The 13,522-nt window shown below is 48.4% G+C and overlaps 2 protein-coding genes across 2 annotated transcripts; both read left to right on the top strand.

Annotated features, from left to right (window-relative positions):
- The first annotated feature begins 198 nt into the window (after window positions 1-198).
- Window positions 199-4,565, top strand: CNPY4 (canopy FGF signaling regulator 4). The gene is made up of 6 exons (XM_019987480.2): window positions 199-447; window positions 2,374-2,500; window positions 2,599-2,695; window positions 2,932-3,054; window positions 3,579-3,696; window positions 3,789-4,565. The coding sequence occupies exons 1-6, from the start codon at window positions 333-335 to the stop codon at window positions 3,926-3,928; spliced, it is 720 nt and encodes a 239-aa protein (XP_019843039.1). The 5' UTR covers window positions 199-332; the 3' UTR covers window positions 3,929-4,565.
- Window positions 4,566-4,697: 132 nt separating this feature from the next.
- On the top strand, window positions 4,698-6,287 carry MBLAC1 (metallo-beta-lactamase domain containing 1). Its single transcript, XM_019987479.2, has one exon. The coding sequence runs from the start codon at window positions 5,205-5,207 to the stop codon at window positions 5,994-5,996; it is 792 nt and encodes a 263-aa protein (XP_019843038.2). The 5' UTR covers window positions 4,698-5,204; the 3' UTR covers window positions 5,997-6,287.
- The last annotated feature ends 7,235 nt before the right edge of the window (window positions 6,288-13,522 follow it).

Below are 13,522 nucleotides of genomic sequence, written 5' to 3'. Positions count from 1 at the left end.
GCCAGAATGAGCTCCCTAGTCTCAGAGTCTGAAATGATATAAAAATGGTGTCTCTATGCCTGCGTGTAAGGAGCACACTCTCTCGCTGTAATTACTTCAGTTTATTCTTTCACTATCCGGCGGCCAGGACCTTCGGGAGGCGCCACAAAACCAGGTGGGGAAGCCCAGAGCGCAGCGAGGCCCCGCCCTCTTTCGAGGCGGCACTGCGCGTGCGCCTCCCATGCCAGGCTGGATTAAAGTTGCCGCCGACCGCCTGGCGATTTAAAGGGCCCGCTGCCTGCTCGAAGTTGGTTTGAAAGCGAGGGGTGGTTAGCTGTGGACGGCACTTGGTCATGGGACCTGTGCGGTTGGGAACGTTGCTTTTCATTTTGACTGTGTACGGTGCTTGGGCTGGGACGCCGAAGGAGGAGGAGGATGACACAGAACGCTTGCCCAGCAAATGCGAAGGTATCTAAAGGGAGTAGCCCCTATGGAGTAGCCCCTATTCGCAGCCTTCTGCCCTACCTCCTTCGTCTGGGCCAGACCAAATGGAACGTGATGGGTGGGTCACTCGACCTCCTTGAGGACCTGAGGGAGGTTCTGATGGAGCCTGATGGAATTCGAATGGGGCCAACAGAGGGAACGTATTAGCGCTACCCGCAAACTATGGCACTCCAATTCCCATGAGACATCCAGAATGGGAGCCTGCTTTTTCTTGCTGGTTTGGGCCCCAGTGGCTTGTGGGAGTTGTAGTTCAGAGACTATCGGCCCGATCGCCCACTCCAATCAGCATCTTCTCTGTGTGTGTGCGTGTGTTTCCCCCAAAGGACCAGAGCTAAATCTGAAGAGCCTGTAGGAGTGGGCTGTCAGGCTCATTACCTCGTAGATATCCTCTGCTCCACCCCAGCAGAGACGCTCCCAAATTATAGGCCCTACGCCCTCCTGCGGGAATTTGAGAGTGAATAAATCAGGCTTTGAAGCTCATAAAAGAGAGAGGTGGCCAAACAACTGGGAGAGGTTCCCATAACTGTGAGGCTTTGCAGAGGGTGTGTACTGTGTGGGTTTTTCATCGAGCAGCATCTTCTGTAGCTGCATCTGTGGGACCAGCTGGGAGGGGGCACCTCAGAGCTGAGCCATCGAACGCCCTGGTTCCCTAGTTTGTTGCCTTCCTGGCTTTAATTTCTTCCTGGATTCTATTCCCCTTTGCCTTACTCCACCCTGCATTTCAGTATCAGTGTTCTTCATGACATGGTCCTAACCGCTCCTTTCCTTTGTGTTCTCACTCTTAACCCGCTACACCTGTCAGTCTTTCTAAACACAGGCTCAGTAGAGTCCCTCCTTGCTTTAACACCTCTTCAGGCCTCTTACTGTGATTAGACTCAACGTTTTTGGCACATCATTCAAGTCTCTTTCTTTGTTACAAGCCTTCATCTTTCTTACATTTCCATACCCTACCTCCCATCCCCAAAGTGCCCATGCTTCAGCCACACTGAACTTGTCAGTGGTCACTGAAACTGCCTGGTCCTCTTGCTCCTCTGTGCCATTGCACTTTGTTTTTGTCCTTTGCCTGGAATGATCCTCACTCTTCTGTACTTGGTTCTTCAACATCCAGTTTAAATGTCACCACCTTTGGAAGCCTCCTTCCTTATCTGTCACCTCTCACTGCATTGGAGGGAAGGAGAGTACCTATGTCTCCCTGGTCCTAGCATAGTGCCATAGGCATATGTGAGATACTTTTGTTACTTGCCCCTGTGGTGAGTTTGCTTGGCACTTCTGTATAGGCCACTCCTTTTCTTGGGACCCACCGGTACTGGAAAGACAGTGGTGGAAGAGACACAATAGTCATCCTTGAGGAAATCACAGGCTAGTAGGAAGTCAATGAATGACCGTTGAAGGAATTTTGCATTTCCCAGTGAGATTAAGTCTCTTGGTTTTATCTCCATCCCCTCCCCGCCCCAGTGTAGGGTCCATTACAAAATACTGTCATCGTCTTTTTATCTGCCCCCAGTGACACTGGCAGTGTCCTGTGGATAGGGATCACGGGTCTATTGCTCTCTTTATTGCTATTGTGTATCCAGAAGGAGCTCAATAAATAACGGCAGGAAACAGCAAACACTTATGCAGTGTTCACCACCTTCCAGGCACTATTCTAGGGGCTTTACATAGATTGATTTAATCCTCACCACAGCCCTGTGATGGAGGCACTTCGTTTTAGAGGTGAAGAAACAAAGACCCAGCAGGATTGTCACCCAGCTACTATGTGGCTGAGTCAGGATTCCAGCCTTGCCAGTCTGGCCCCAGGGCCTGCACCCATAACCACTGTGGCTCTGCTGCCATCTACAGAATGAGGTGCTGGTATGTTTGTTTATTTTTCACATCCCCTTGGACATCTAGTATGTAAACTCCTGAGCCTGGAGCTACAGGAAGAGCTGAGTCGTACTGGCCGATCTCGAGAGGTGCTGGAGCTGGGGCAGGTGCTGGACACAGGCAAGAGGAAGAGACACATCCCTTACAGCGTTTCGTGAGTCCTTCTCAATGTTCCTCCACCTTCCAGTCCTCTGAAGAGCCCTGGGAGCACCCACAGCATCCAGGGAGTCTTTGTTTCCCCTCTTCCCACAGAGAGACAAGGCTGGAAGAGGCCTTGGAGAATTTGTGTGAGCGGATCCTGGATTACAGTGTTCACGCTGAGCGCAAGGGCTCATTGAGATACGCCAAGGTCAGATTCTACTCTAGGGCAGGATCCCACCTTTCAGAAACTACAACCTGTCTCCCCTGAGGTCCTCACGAAGTCTGCCCATCTTCTTCCAGCTCTGGAGTGTCCCCTCCCCATGGTAGACTCGCCTCATCCCTGTGGCACTCACTAGAGTCTCCAGTAGATGACAAAGTGGATCTGGCAAAAAGGGGAGGAGGTGGAGCAGGGGACTGGACTGAGCTCAAATTCCCATCTTTCAGGGGCAGAGTCAGACCATGGCGACACTGAAAGGCCTGGTGCAGAAGGGGGTGAAGGTGGATCTGGGGATCCCTCTGGAGCTGTGGGACGAGCCCAGCGTGGAGGTCACATTCCTCAAGAAGCAGGTAGGCTGGATGCTACATTGCCCAGGGAGGTGAGAAGGGAACCTGAGAGGGGAACTCAATCCTAGGGAGGTCCATCTTTGAGCAAAGCAGGGACTCTGCCATTGACTAACGTGGGCCCAGGAGCATATCAAGAAGTAATAATGAAAAAAAAAAAAAAAAGAAGTAATAATGGAGGCTAAGAATATATACTGCCATTTATTGAGTACCTACTGTGTGCCTGGTTTGGGGCCACATACTTTCCAGCTGCTGCCTCATTTTACTCTCACAACAACCTGATGTGGTAGATACTATTACCACTTCCCATTTTACAGGCAAGGAACTGAGACTCGGAGCTTAATAACTTACTTGGCAGGGTAGGTGCCAATAAATGTCTGTTGGATGAAAAAGGACCACAAATCTAATAACCCAAGTTTAACTGCCTGGCTCCCTGCCTCTCCAAAGTGGAGACCGGGAATGAAGAGCAGGGAGGAGGGTGTGCACAGAACAGCAGAGTAGAAACCCTTCTGACCCTTCCACTTGACCAGTGTGAGACCATGCTGGAGCAGTTTGAAGACGTCGTGGGAGATTGGTACTTCCACCATCAGGAACAGCCCCTACAGCATTTTCTCTGTGAAGGTCATGTGCTTCCAGCTTCTGAAACTGGTAAGCGTGGGAGCTGGCCCCTTTCTTGCCAGGCTACAACCTCTCTGCCCCCCAGGACTAATATCTAAATTATTTTCTATTACCCAACCTAGCGTGTCTACAGGAAACTTGGACTGGAAAGGAGAAGATCACAGATGGGCAAGAGAAGACTGAAGAGGAGGAGCAAGATCAGGAGGAGGAGGAGATGACTAACACACCGGTCCACTCCCAGCATGACCCAGAGGATCTTTGACCCTTGCCTTTGAGCCCCCAGGAGGGACAGGGGTCATGGAGAGTCTGAGCTCTCCTTGCCCCACAGCTTTAAGAGTGTGTGTATGTGTGAGTGACCCCACCCTACAGCTTGTAGCTCTTCTCTCCCATCTGGTCTCAGGCAGGATCCTGGTGGTGTAGCATGGCCTGGCTAGGGAGAGAAAGGTGGAAGCAGTAGATAGAAGCCCGGCCTCAGCAGATGAGTCCTCTAAATGCCATTCAGCCCCTTCTCAGGTGTGTGTGGTGACAGTATTGAGTTATTTGAATATCTCCACTATTCCTCCACAGGACCCAGAGGTCAGCTGGGCATAGGAGCAGTGGACCTTGGCAAAATCACTTTGCCCCTCGAAGGTCTGTTTTTAGATTCTTAAAAGAGAAGCCAGAATGGACGTTCTGAACAACCTGTACACACTGCTGGCATCTAGGAGGCTACATGCCAACAATCTGTGAACGGGAAGGGGACACTGGATGGGGACAGGGCGATACTGACAAGTTAGATGAGGTCAGATGGGGTAGACACTTTGGTTTACTTCGTAGTAATTTCACCGATAGACGACCATGTAACATCAAAGGTGCCAAATTTTCTATAACGCTAGTAAACTTTTTTTTTTTTAATATCAGTTGGATCCCAAATTCCAAACAACTGCCGCGCACGCATCATAGCTGCCCGATAAACAGCAGCGTCCGGTGAGGAGGGCCATCTGCCGCCGGCCTGTCAGAAGTTAATGGTGCTTTGTAATTTTGCAGCCTAGGAGGTTGGCAGGGATCGGCGGGCTGAGACCGGTTTCAGGCTGGCGTCTGTGTAGCCCCGGTCTGCGCATGCCCGAAAGCGCGCCGGATAAAATTCCGTGCGCGGCACCGCCCGGGCCGCCATATTTGGGTTACGGGAGCTCGCAAAAGACAAACTCCCTCTCGCTTTTCCACTGTCACTTCTTTCCTCGAAGTGAGGCAAATCCTGAGAGAGGCGCTAAAGCTAGGTCCAAGGTGGAGAGCGGCTCAGGTTAGAGAAAAGGAAATAACTACGACATCCCCGGGGTTGCGGTTGAGAACCTCACACGCGAGCGGGGCGGTGGCCGAAGTCGCTGAGGGACTGGCGGATTCGCGCCGAAGTTCAATTGGGCGATGCCAATTTAAGCGTGTGAGGAGGGTAGGAACTGAGATTTGGAAGGTACCATTCGGCGGAGGCCGGGCGAGTGTGGGAACTTGAAGGGAGCGGACAGTCACCCACAGCCCCCTTCTCAGCTGATCCCTCTCAGGCCATGAGCGGTCTAGTGCGCACCGAGCCGCTGCCCGGGGAGACCCCTCTGCTGGTGCCCGGCGACCCCTACTCTGTGGTGGTTCTGCTGCAAGGCTACGCGGAGCCCGAGGGGGTCGGCGACGCTGTGCGAGCCGACGGCTCCGTGACCCTTGTCCTGCCCCAGGCCTGGGGCCCGGCCTCCAGCCACCGAGAGCCCCAGCCTTACGAGGCGAAGACCGCCCTAGAGGAGGCGGCCCGGGGCCCCATCCTCGTGGACACCGCGGGCCCCTGGGCTCGCGAGGCGCTCCTGGGGGCCCTGGCGGGGCAGGGCGTGGCTCCCGGAGACGTGACTCTGGTGGTGGGGACCCACGGACATTCGGACCACATCGGGAACCTGGGGCTGTTTCCCGGGGCGGCCCTGCTGGTCTCGCACGACTTTTGCCTCCCTGGGGGCCGTTACCTCCCCCACGGACTGGGTGAGGAGCGGCCTTTGCGGTTGGGGCCGGGACTCGAGGTGTGGGCCACACCCGGCCACGGTGGCCAGCGGGACGTGAGCGTGCTGGTGGCTGGCACGGCCCTGGGAACCGTCATGGTAGTGGGCGATGTGTTTGAACGTGATGGGGACGAGGGCTCGTGGCAGGCGCTGAGCGAAGACCCAGTGGCCCAGAAGCACAGCCGAAAGCGGATCCTGGGCACTGCCGACGTGGTCGTGCCTGGTCACGGAGCCCCCTTTAGGGTGATAAGGGAAGCCTCGGCGCCAGAGACAGAGCCAGCCAGATCTCGTGACGGAGAGGAGCCCACGGTGCACGGATAAAACCCAGTCTTGACTGGATCCTTTGCAGTGATCCCATCTCCCACCCCCCAACGGAGGAACTGAACGTCCAAGAGACAAGATGACGTGTCATAGTAGTCATGGGTAGTCTCTTCCAGGAGGCCAGTTTTCCAGTGAGGACAGAGTGCTTTTGCCACAGCTGTCACCAGTATCATTGTGTCTCTGACCAAACTAGGACCAAGGACTCAGCTCTGTGTCATCTCTCAGCCGTCATTAGTGAAATAGAATGTTTCTGGGGGTCTTCCAAAATAAAGGTAGAAACTGCATTGAAAACCATGCTGCCCTTCAAATATATTCCAATTAAAAGTTTTTTTTAAAGGAAAGAAAATCATACTGCCCTAGTGTAAATGTGAGTGCCTCAGGTGGCGCAGTGGTAAAGAATCTGCCTGCCAGTGCAGGGGATGCAGGAGACTTGGATTGGATTCCTGGGTCAGAAAGATGCCCTGGAGTAGGAAATGGCAGCCCACTCCAGTATTCTTGCCTGGAAAATTCCGTGGACAGCAGACTGGCAGGCTACAGTCCATGGGGCTCAACAAGTTGGACACAACTGAGCATGCACACATAACGTAAAAGTGAAGCATCCATAGTGATTATTATGCAGATACAATCCAACAACTGCAACAAGGGGACACTTTTGCAATACATTGCCTGTTTCTCAGAGGAGGCAGTTTGCTGTGAGAAGGTGCAGGGCAGAGAGGGATCATTGGAGTCCTGTGACTTTAAGTTGTCATTCATTTGTTCAACGAATGCTTGTTAACATACCTGCAGTATCTCAAGCATGGCTCAAGCTCTCGGGGGTACAGCAGTGAGCAATTAGACAAACTCAAGGAGACAGGTAAACAACAATAGTAGTAAGCTAAATAATTCCAGGTTCTGGTTAGTGATATGAGCAAATGGCGGGGTGAGAAGGGGATAGAATGCTGGGGTGGGAGAATGGTCAGGAAAAGCCTCTGGGAGGTGGTGCCTGATGAGAGAACTGAATGAGAAAAAGCTGGCCATGTGGGAGAGGGGCATTCCAGGCACAGATATAAAGGCCCCAGGCAAGCTTGACTTACTTGAGCAGTAAGAAGACCTTGATGTTGGGTTACAGAGCATGGGGGAAGAGCAGTAAAAAAAAGGCTGCAGAGTTCGGCAGCACCGTCTTGCAGGGCTTTGGTGACCATGGTGAGAGGTTTTGATTTTGTACCGAGATTGAAAGCTTTGGCTTTATACTGACACACAAGACCAGGTTGTTGACCTGGTCATTTATGTTTTAAAATAATCACTCTTGTTCTGAGTGGAGAAGGGGGTTGGAGTGAGGCAACAACTAGGTTGAAAGCCATTGTGGTTGAACTTGATGGCACCTGCCTTTATTCCAGAAGTCCTGTTGTGGCTGTGGTCCTCCTCATAACTGTGTCCCAGTACCAGGGCCCTTTGTCCACACAGCCCAACATGGACAGAAGTGTTTAGATTGGGGAGAGGAAGGAAAGGACAAAGTCCACTTCACTGTGGAGGATGAGCCTCCCTGGGTGGATGCTGTTGGGGAAGACTGGGCTGGAGGTCATTTCTCAGTGTCCACAAAGGCCACATGGTCCGCAAAGGCAGCTCAGGAGAACCAGTTCACCTGGAGGGCGTTCCAGTCGCTGCCGTACACCGACTTGTATTCTGTGTTGGCCAGTTTGATGACCACCAGAGTGCAGGGCTCCTGGGCCAGCAGTGCAGCCACAGCAGCCCGAATCCCCAATTTCATGGGCCACCAGTTGTCATGAGGCTGCTGGTATGTGGAGGGAACACAGGGGCCAGCTGTGTGCACACCAGTGCAGCACTATGCCCTGAGTGGTGTCCATGGCCATCGGAGGACCCATCTGATGCACGGTATGTAATTCCACTAGCTTCAGGGCTGCATGGGAGGATGAGAAAGGAGGGGACGGGTTTCTTTTTAGAACTGTGTGCTCAAGTTTTACAGGTAGAAGTTCCAGTCTTGAATTATTTACTGGAGCATAGGTATCCTGCCCTTGATTCAGGGCTGGTCACCCAGAGCAACACATCCCTTTGGCCACGTCGATTGTCTCCAGGATGGAAGGGTCACCTACTAAATCTTAGTAATCTTAGTGGTTTTGCTGGATCTAGGAGTGAAAAGTCCCGTTCTTTCCTGCAAGACTGACATGGGAGGATGAGTCGTCTTGCCTCCTTGTTGGAGGAGCCCACTGCTGCTGGGGCCACCAAAGAGGGATTGAAAATGAAGCTGAACGGTAGGGGGCAGAAGTGGGCAGTGAAGAGAAACAGACTAGATGACCAGTGAGAGCAGTGGAAGCCAGATCTGCTGCTTAACTCATCAGTCACCTGGGCTAATCAACTCCTTTCCTAAGCTGTCCTGTGTTTTCAGTTGTTTACAAGATGAGTCTTGAATGGATACAAACACTGAACCCTTAGAGACAGGCAGTGAGGACGGTGTGGGGAGGGGGCTGATGGTGAGGGAAAAAGTGCTAAAGATATTAGGGGGTTGGGCCCAGAGTGACTGTTCTTTTCAAACTTTTTTTGTGAAAACAGGAAAACTTGACCTATATGATTAACTGCCTCTGCTCACAAATCAGTGGCAGACATTGGCTGCAGAATAATCCAAACTTTCTTGCCTGGTTCTCTCCAAGAATAACTCTCCGCTCCAGTTTGGCTGAGGGCCTGCTGCCTTCCAGACACCCACATCCACCTCTCCTACAGGCCTTTGATTCTCTTCCCACCCACCGCCCCCACCCTCCAGTCCTCTTGCTCTTCTGCGCCAATCTCAAACACCCACCAATCCCAAACACCCAGGCTCAGCTTTCTCATCTCCTACAGAAAACCTCCCCTGAATTTGCCAACCTTATTTTATTTTATTTTTTTATTTATTTATTTTTTGTACTGCCCTCCCCTCAACCTTATTTTAAACTCTAGCAGTGCTTTCTCTGTATTGTTCACTTAGCATTAGGTAATACCTGGTGTTGGTCATTATTTCTGGAAATGTCCTCTCCTTGTTGTGTCCCTTGGGAGCAGAAGCTGCAAGGCCACATGAGGTCTAGGCTGAGAAATTGTACATCACTTACATCACATTCTTTTGACCAAAGCATGTCATAAGGCCAGCCCAGATTCAGGCATGAGGAAATAGCCTCTCCATCTTGATAGAAGCAGCTGTAAGGAATTTGTGGCCATTTTTTCTGTTGCAGCGTATCACAATAGGTTAGTTGGTGATAGCAAGTTCCCCTTCTTTTGAGGGTGTGTGTGTGTGGTTATTCTAGTTCTATTTGTATTTTTTAAGTTTTAAAATTGAATTCTAGTTAATTTATAATATACTAGTTTCAGGTATAGAACATAATGATTCAGTATTTTTCTAAGTTGTACTCCATTTAAGGTTATTAAAATGGCTGTATTCATCTGTGCTGTGCAGTATATCCTTGTTGCTTACTTATTTTGTATTTAGTAGTTTGGTTCTCTTAATCCCATACCCCTATTTTTCCCTTCCCCCTTCACCTCCCTCACTGATAACCACTACTTTGGTCTCTATATCTGTGAGTCTGTTTCTGTTTGTTCCCCCACCCCCCACCTTTGTGTCATATGGCTTGTGTGATCTTAATTCCCCAACCAGGGATCAAACCTGGGCTCCAACAATGAAATTGCCATCTTAATCACTGGATCACCAGAGAATCCCTGTGTTTTGTTATATACATTCTTATTATTAATAAAGGCAGTCCTTTATGCCTTCTCCCAGGACTGATGCTGCAGCTGAAACTCCAATACTTTGGCCACATGATGTGAGGAACTGACTCATTTGAAAAGACCCTGATGCTGGGAAAGATTGAAGGTGGGAGGAGAAGGGGACGACAGAGGATGAGATGGTTGGATGGCATCACCGACTCAATGGACGTGAGTTTGAGTGAACTCCAGGAGTTGGTGATGGACAGGAAGGCCTGGTGTGCTGCGATTCATGGGGTCGCAAAGAGTCGGACACGACTGAGCGACTAAACTGAACTAAACTGAAAAATCCTCTGTGCTCTGTCTATTCATCTCTGCCCACCACCACCCCTGCCCCCAGCAGCCTGTGATCTTTTTATTATCTCCATAGTTTTTGCCCTTTCCAGAATGTCATAAAGTTGTAATCAATAATATACAGCTGCCTCAGACTGGCTTCCTTCACTTTGCAATATACCTTTAAGGTTCTCTCACGTGTTTTCATGGCCTGATAACTTCTTTAGGCTGTGGAATAATATTCCTTGGTCTGGATGTACCACAGCTTATTTACCCACTTACTTTCTGAAAGACTTCTGTTTACTTCCCAAGTTTGGGCAGTTATGAATAAAGCTACTATAAATATCAGTGTGCAGGTTTTTGTGTCATCTTAAGTTTTCAACTCCTTTGAATAAATACCAAGGAGTGCAATAATTGGATCTTATGATAAGAGTATATTTAGATTTGTAAGACCCACCAAACTATCTTCCCAAATGACTGTATATTTTTATTCCCACCAGCAACGTGAGAAAAAGTTCCTGTTGCTTCACATCCTTGCAGCATTTGGTATTGTCAGTGTTTGGAATTTTGGCCATTCTAATAGATGTGTAGTGGTGTCAAGTGTTGTTTGAATTTGCATTTCCCTGGTAGCATATGATGCGGAACATCATTTCATATACTTATTTGCCATCTATATATCTTCTTTGGTGAGGTGTCTGTTTAGGTATTTGGCCCATTTTAAAAACTGGATTGCTTATGCATGTGGCATGTGGGATGTTAGTTCCCTGACCAGGGATTGAATCTATACCCTCTGCAGTGGAAGCACGGAGTCTTAACCACTGGACCACCAGGAAAATCTGGATTGTTTTTCTTATTGTTGAATTACGAGTTCTTCATATACTTTCAATAAAAGTTGCTTTACAGGATATGTCTTTTGCAAATATTTACCCCAGTCTGTGACTTATTTTCTGTTAATAATTTCCTTGTCATTATGTTGTGCAGAACAGAAGTTTTTAATCTTTAAAAAATAATTTTGATTTCTTTTTTATTGTGCTGAGTTTTCATTGCTGTGCGGGCATTTTCTCTAGTTGCAGCAAGCAGGGGCTACTCTCTACTTGCAGCGCATGGGCTTCTCATTGAGGTGGCTTCTCGTGTGCAGAGCATGAGCTCTAGAGTGTGTGGGTTTCAGTAGTTGTGGCAGTAGTAGTAGTAGTAGTAGAGCTCAGTAGTTTCAACTCGTGGGCTCTAGAACACAGGCTCAGTAGTTGTGCACGGGCTTAGTTGCTCTGAGACCTGTAGGATCTTCCCAGACCAGGGATCGAACCTGTGTCTCCTGTATTGGCAGGCAGATTCTTTACCACTGAACCACTCAGAAGTTTTTAATTTTAATGAACTCCAGCTTATCAATTATTTCTTTCATGGATCATGTCTTTGATAGTGTTTAAAAAGAATTCACCATACTTGAAGTGGGCTTCCCTGGTAGCTCAGACAGTAAAGAGAGACCTGGGTTTGATCCATGGGTCAGGAAGATCCCTTGGAAGAGGGAATGGCTCCCCACCCCAGTATTTCTGCCTGGAAAATTCCAAGGACAAAGGAGCCTGGCGGGCTACAGTCCATGGGGTTGCAAAGAGTCAGACATGACTGAGTAACTAACTCTTTCACTTTTCATACCCAAAATAGTCAGATTTTTTCCTAGTTACCTTCTAGGAATTTTACATTTAGGTATAATCCATTCTGAGTTAATTTTTGTAGAAAATGTAAGATCTGTGTCTAGAGTCTTTTTTTTTTTTCTGAGACTGTCCAGTTGTTCCAGCGCTATTTGTTGAAGAAACTATCTTTGCTCCATTGTATTTCCTTTGCTCCTTTGTCAAAGATCAGACTGTATTTATGGGGATCTATTTCTGGGTTCTCCATTCTGTTCCATTGATCTGCTTGTCAGTTCTCTCGCCAATGCCACACCATCTTCATTAGTATATATCTTGAAGATGGGTAGGGTCAGTCCTCCAGCTTTGTTCTTCTCCTTCAGTATTGTTGGTTATTCTGGGTCTTTTGCCTCTCCATATAAGCTTCATTTATTTTTTTAAGTTTTAATTGGAGGATAATTGCTTTACAATGTATGTTGGTTTCTACCATACAATATGAATCAGCCATAAGTGTACATATGTCTCCTCCCTCTGGAATCTCCCTCCTACCCTCCACCCCATCCCATCGCTCTAGGTTGTCACAGAGCACTGGATTGAAATCCCTGCATTACATAGCAACTTCCCACTAGTTACCTGATTTACAGATGGTAATGTGTATGTTTCAGTGCTACTCTCTCAGTTTGCCCCACCCTCTTTTTCCCTCACTGTGTCCACAAGTCTGTTCTCTGTGTCACATAAACTTTAGAGTAAGTTTGTCAATGTCTATAAAGTAACTTTCGGATAAGGCAATGGCAAGCCACTCCAGTACTCTTGCCTAGAAAATCCCATGGATGGAGGAGCCTGGTAGGCTGCAGTCCATGGAGTCGCTAGGAGTCGGACAAGACTGAGCGACTTCACTTTCACTTTTCACTTTCACACAATGGAGAAGGCAGTGGCAACCCACTCCAGTGTTCTTGCCTGGAGAATCCCAGGGATGGTGGAGCCTGGTGGGCTGCTGTCTGTGGGGTCGCACGGAGTCGGACACGACTGAAGCGACTTAGCAGCAGCAGCAGCAGCATAAAGTAACTTCCTTGGATTTTGATTGGTTGCATTGAATCTGTAGAACAAGTTGGGAAGAACTGACATATTGGCAACATTGATTCTTCCTGTCCATGAACACAAAATATTTCTCCATTTATTTATTTCTTTGACTTCATCAGAGTTTTGTAATTTTTCTCATAAAGCTCTTGTATATATGCTGTTAGATTTATACCTAAGTATTTCATTTTGGGGGTTGCTAGTGTCAGTGATAATGTTTTTGTTTTTTTTCTAAATTCTGTTTTTTCACTGTTAGTATATAAGAAAGCAATTGACTTTATGTTAAATGTATAACTTGTAACCTTGCTACAGTCATTTATTAGTTCTAGGATTTTTATGTTTGTTTTGTCAAGTCTTTCAGATTTTCTACATAGATAATCATGTCATGTGCAAGCAAAGACAGTTTTGTCATCCTTCCCAATCTGAAAACCTTTATTTCCTTCTCTTACCGTATTGCCTTATCAAGGACTTCTATTTCACGGTGTGGAAACAGAGTGGTGAGAGGGGACATCCTTGCCTTGTACCTGATCTTGGTGGGAAAGATTCAAGTTTCTCTCCATTAAGTATGATGTTGTTGTTGTTGTTGGTTGGTTGCTGAGTCATGTCCAGCTCTTTTGTGATCGCATGGACTATAGCCCACCAGGTTTCTCTGTCCATGGGATGTCCCAGGCAAGAATACTGGAGTGGGTTGTCATTTCCTTCTCCAGGAGATCAAACTCACATCTCCTGTGAATTCTTTACTGCTGAGCCATCAGGGAAGCCCAAGTATAATGTTAGGTTTTAGTTTTTTGGTAGATATTCTTTATCACAATGAGAAAGTTTCATTCTGTT

This window comes from Bos indicus, chromosome 25 (genome assembly GCF_029378745.1).
Source record: "Bos indicus isolate NIAB-ARS_2022 breed Sahiwal x Tharparkar chromosome 25, NIAB-ARS_B.indTharparkar_mat_pri_1.0, whole genome shotgun sequence".
In the NCBI taxonomy this organism is placed as follows: Eukaryota; Metazoa; Chordata; class Mammalia; order Artiodactyla; family Bovidae; genus Bos; species Bos indicus.
Note: the sequence above shows the minus strand (reverse complement) of the source record. Positions and strands in the feature narration are given on the sequence as shown.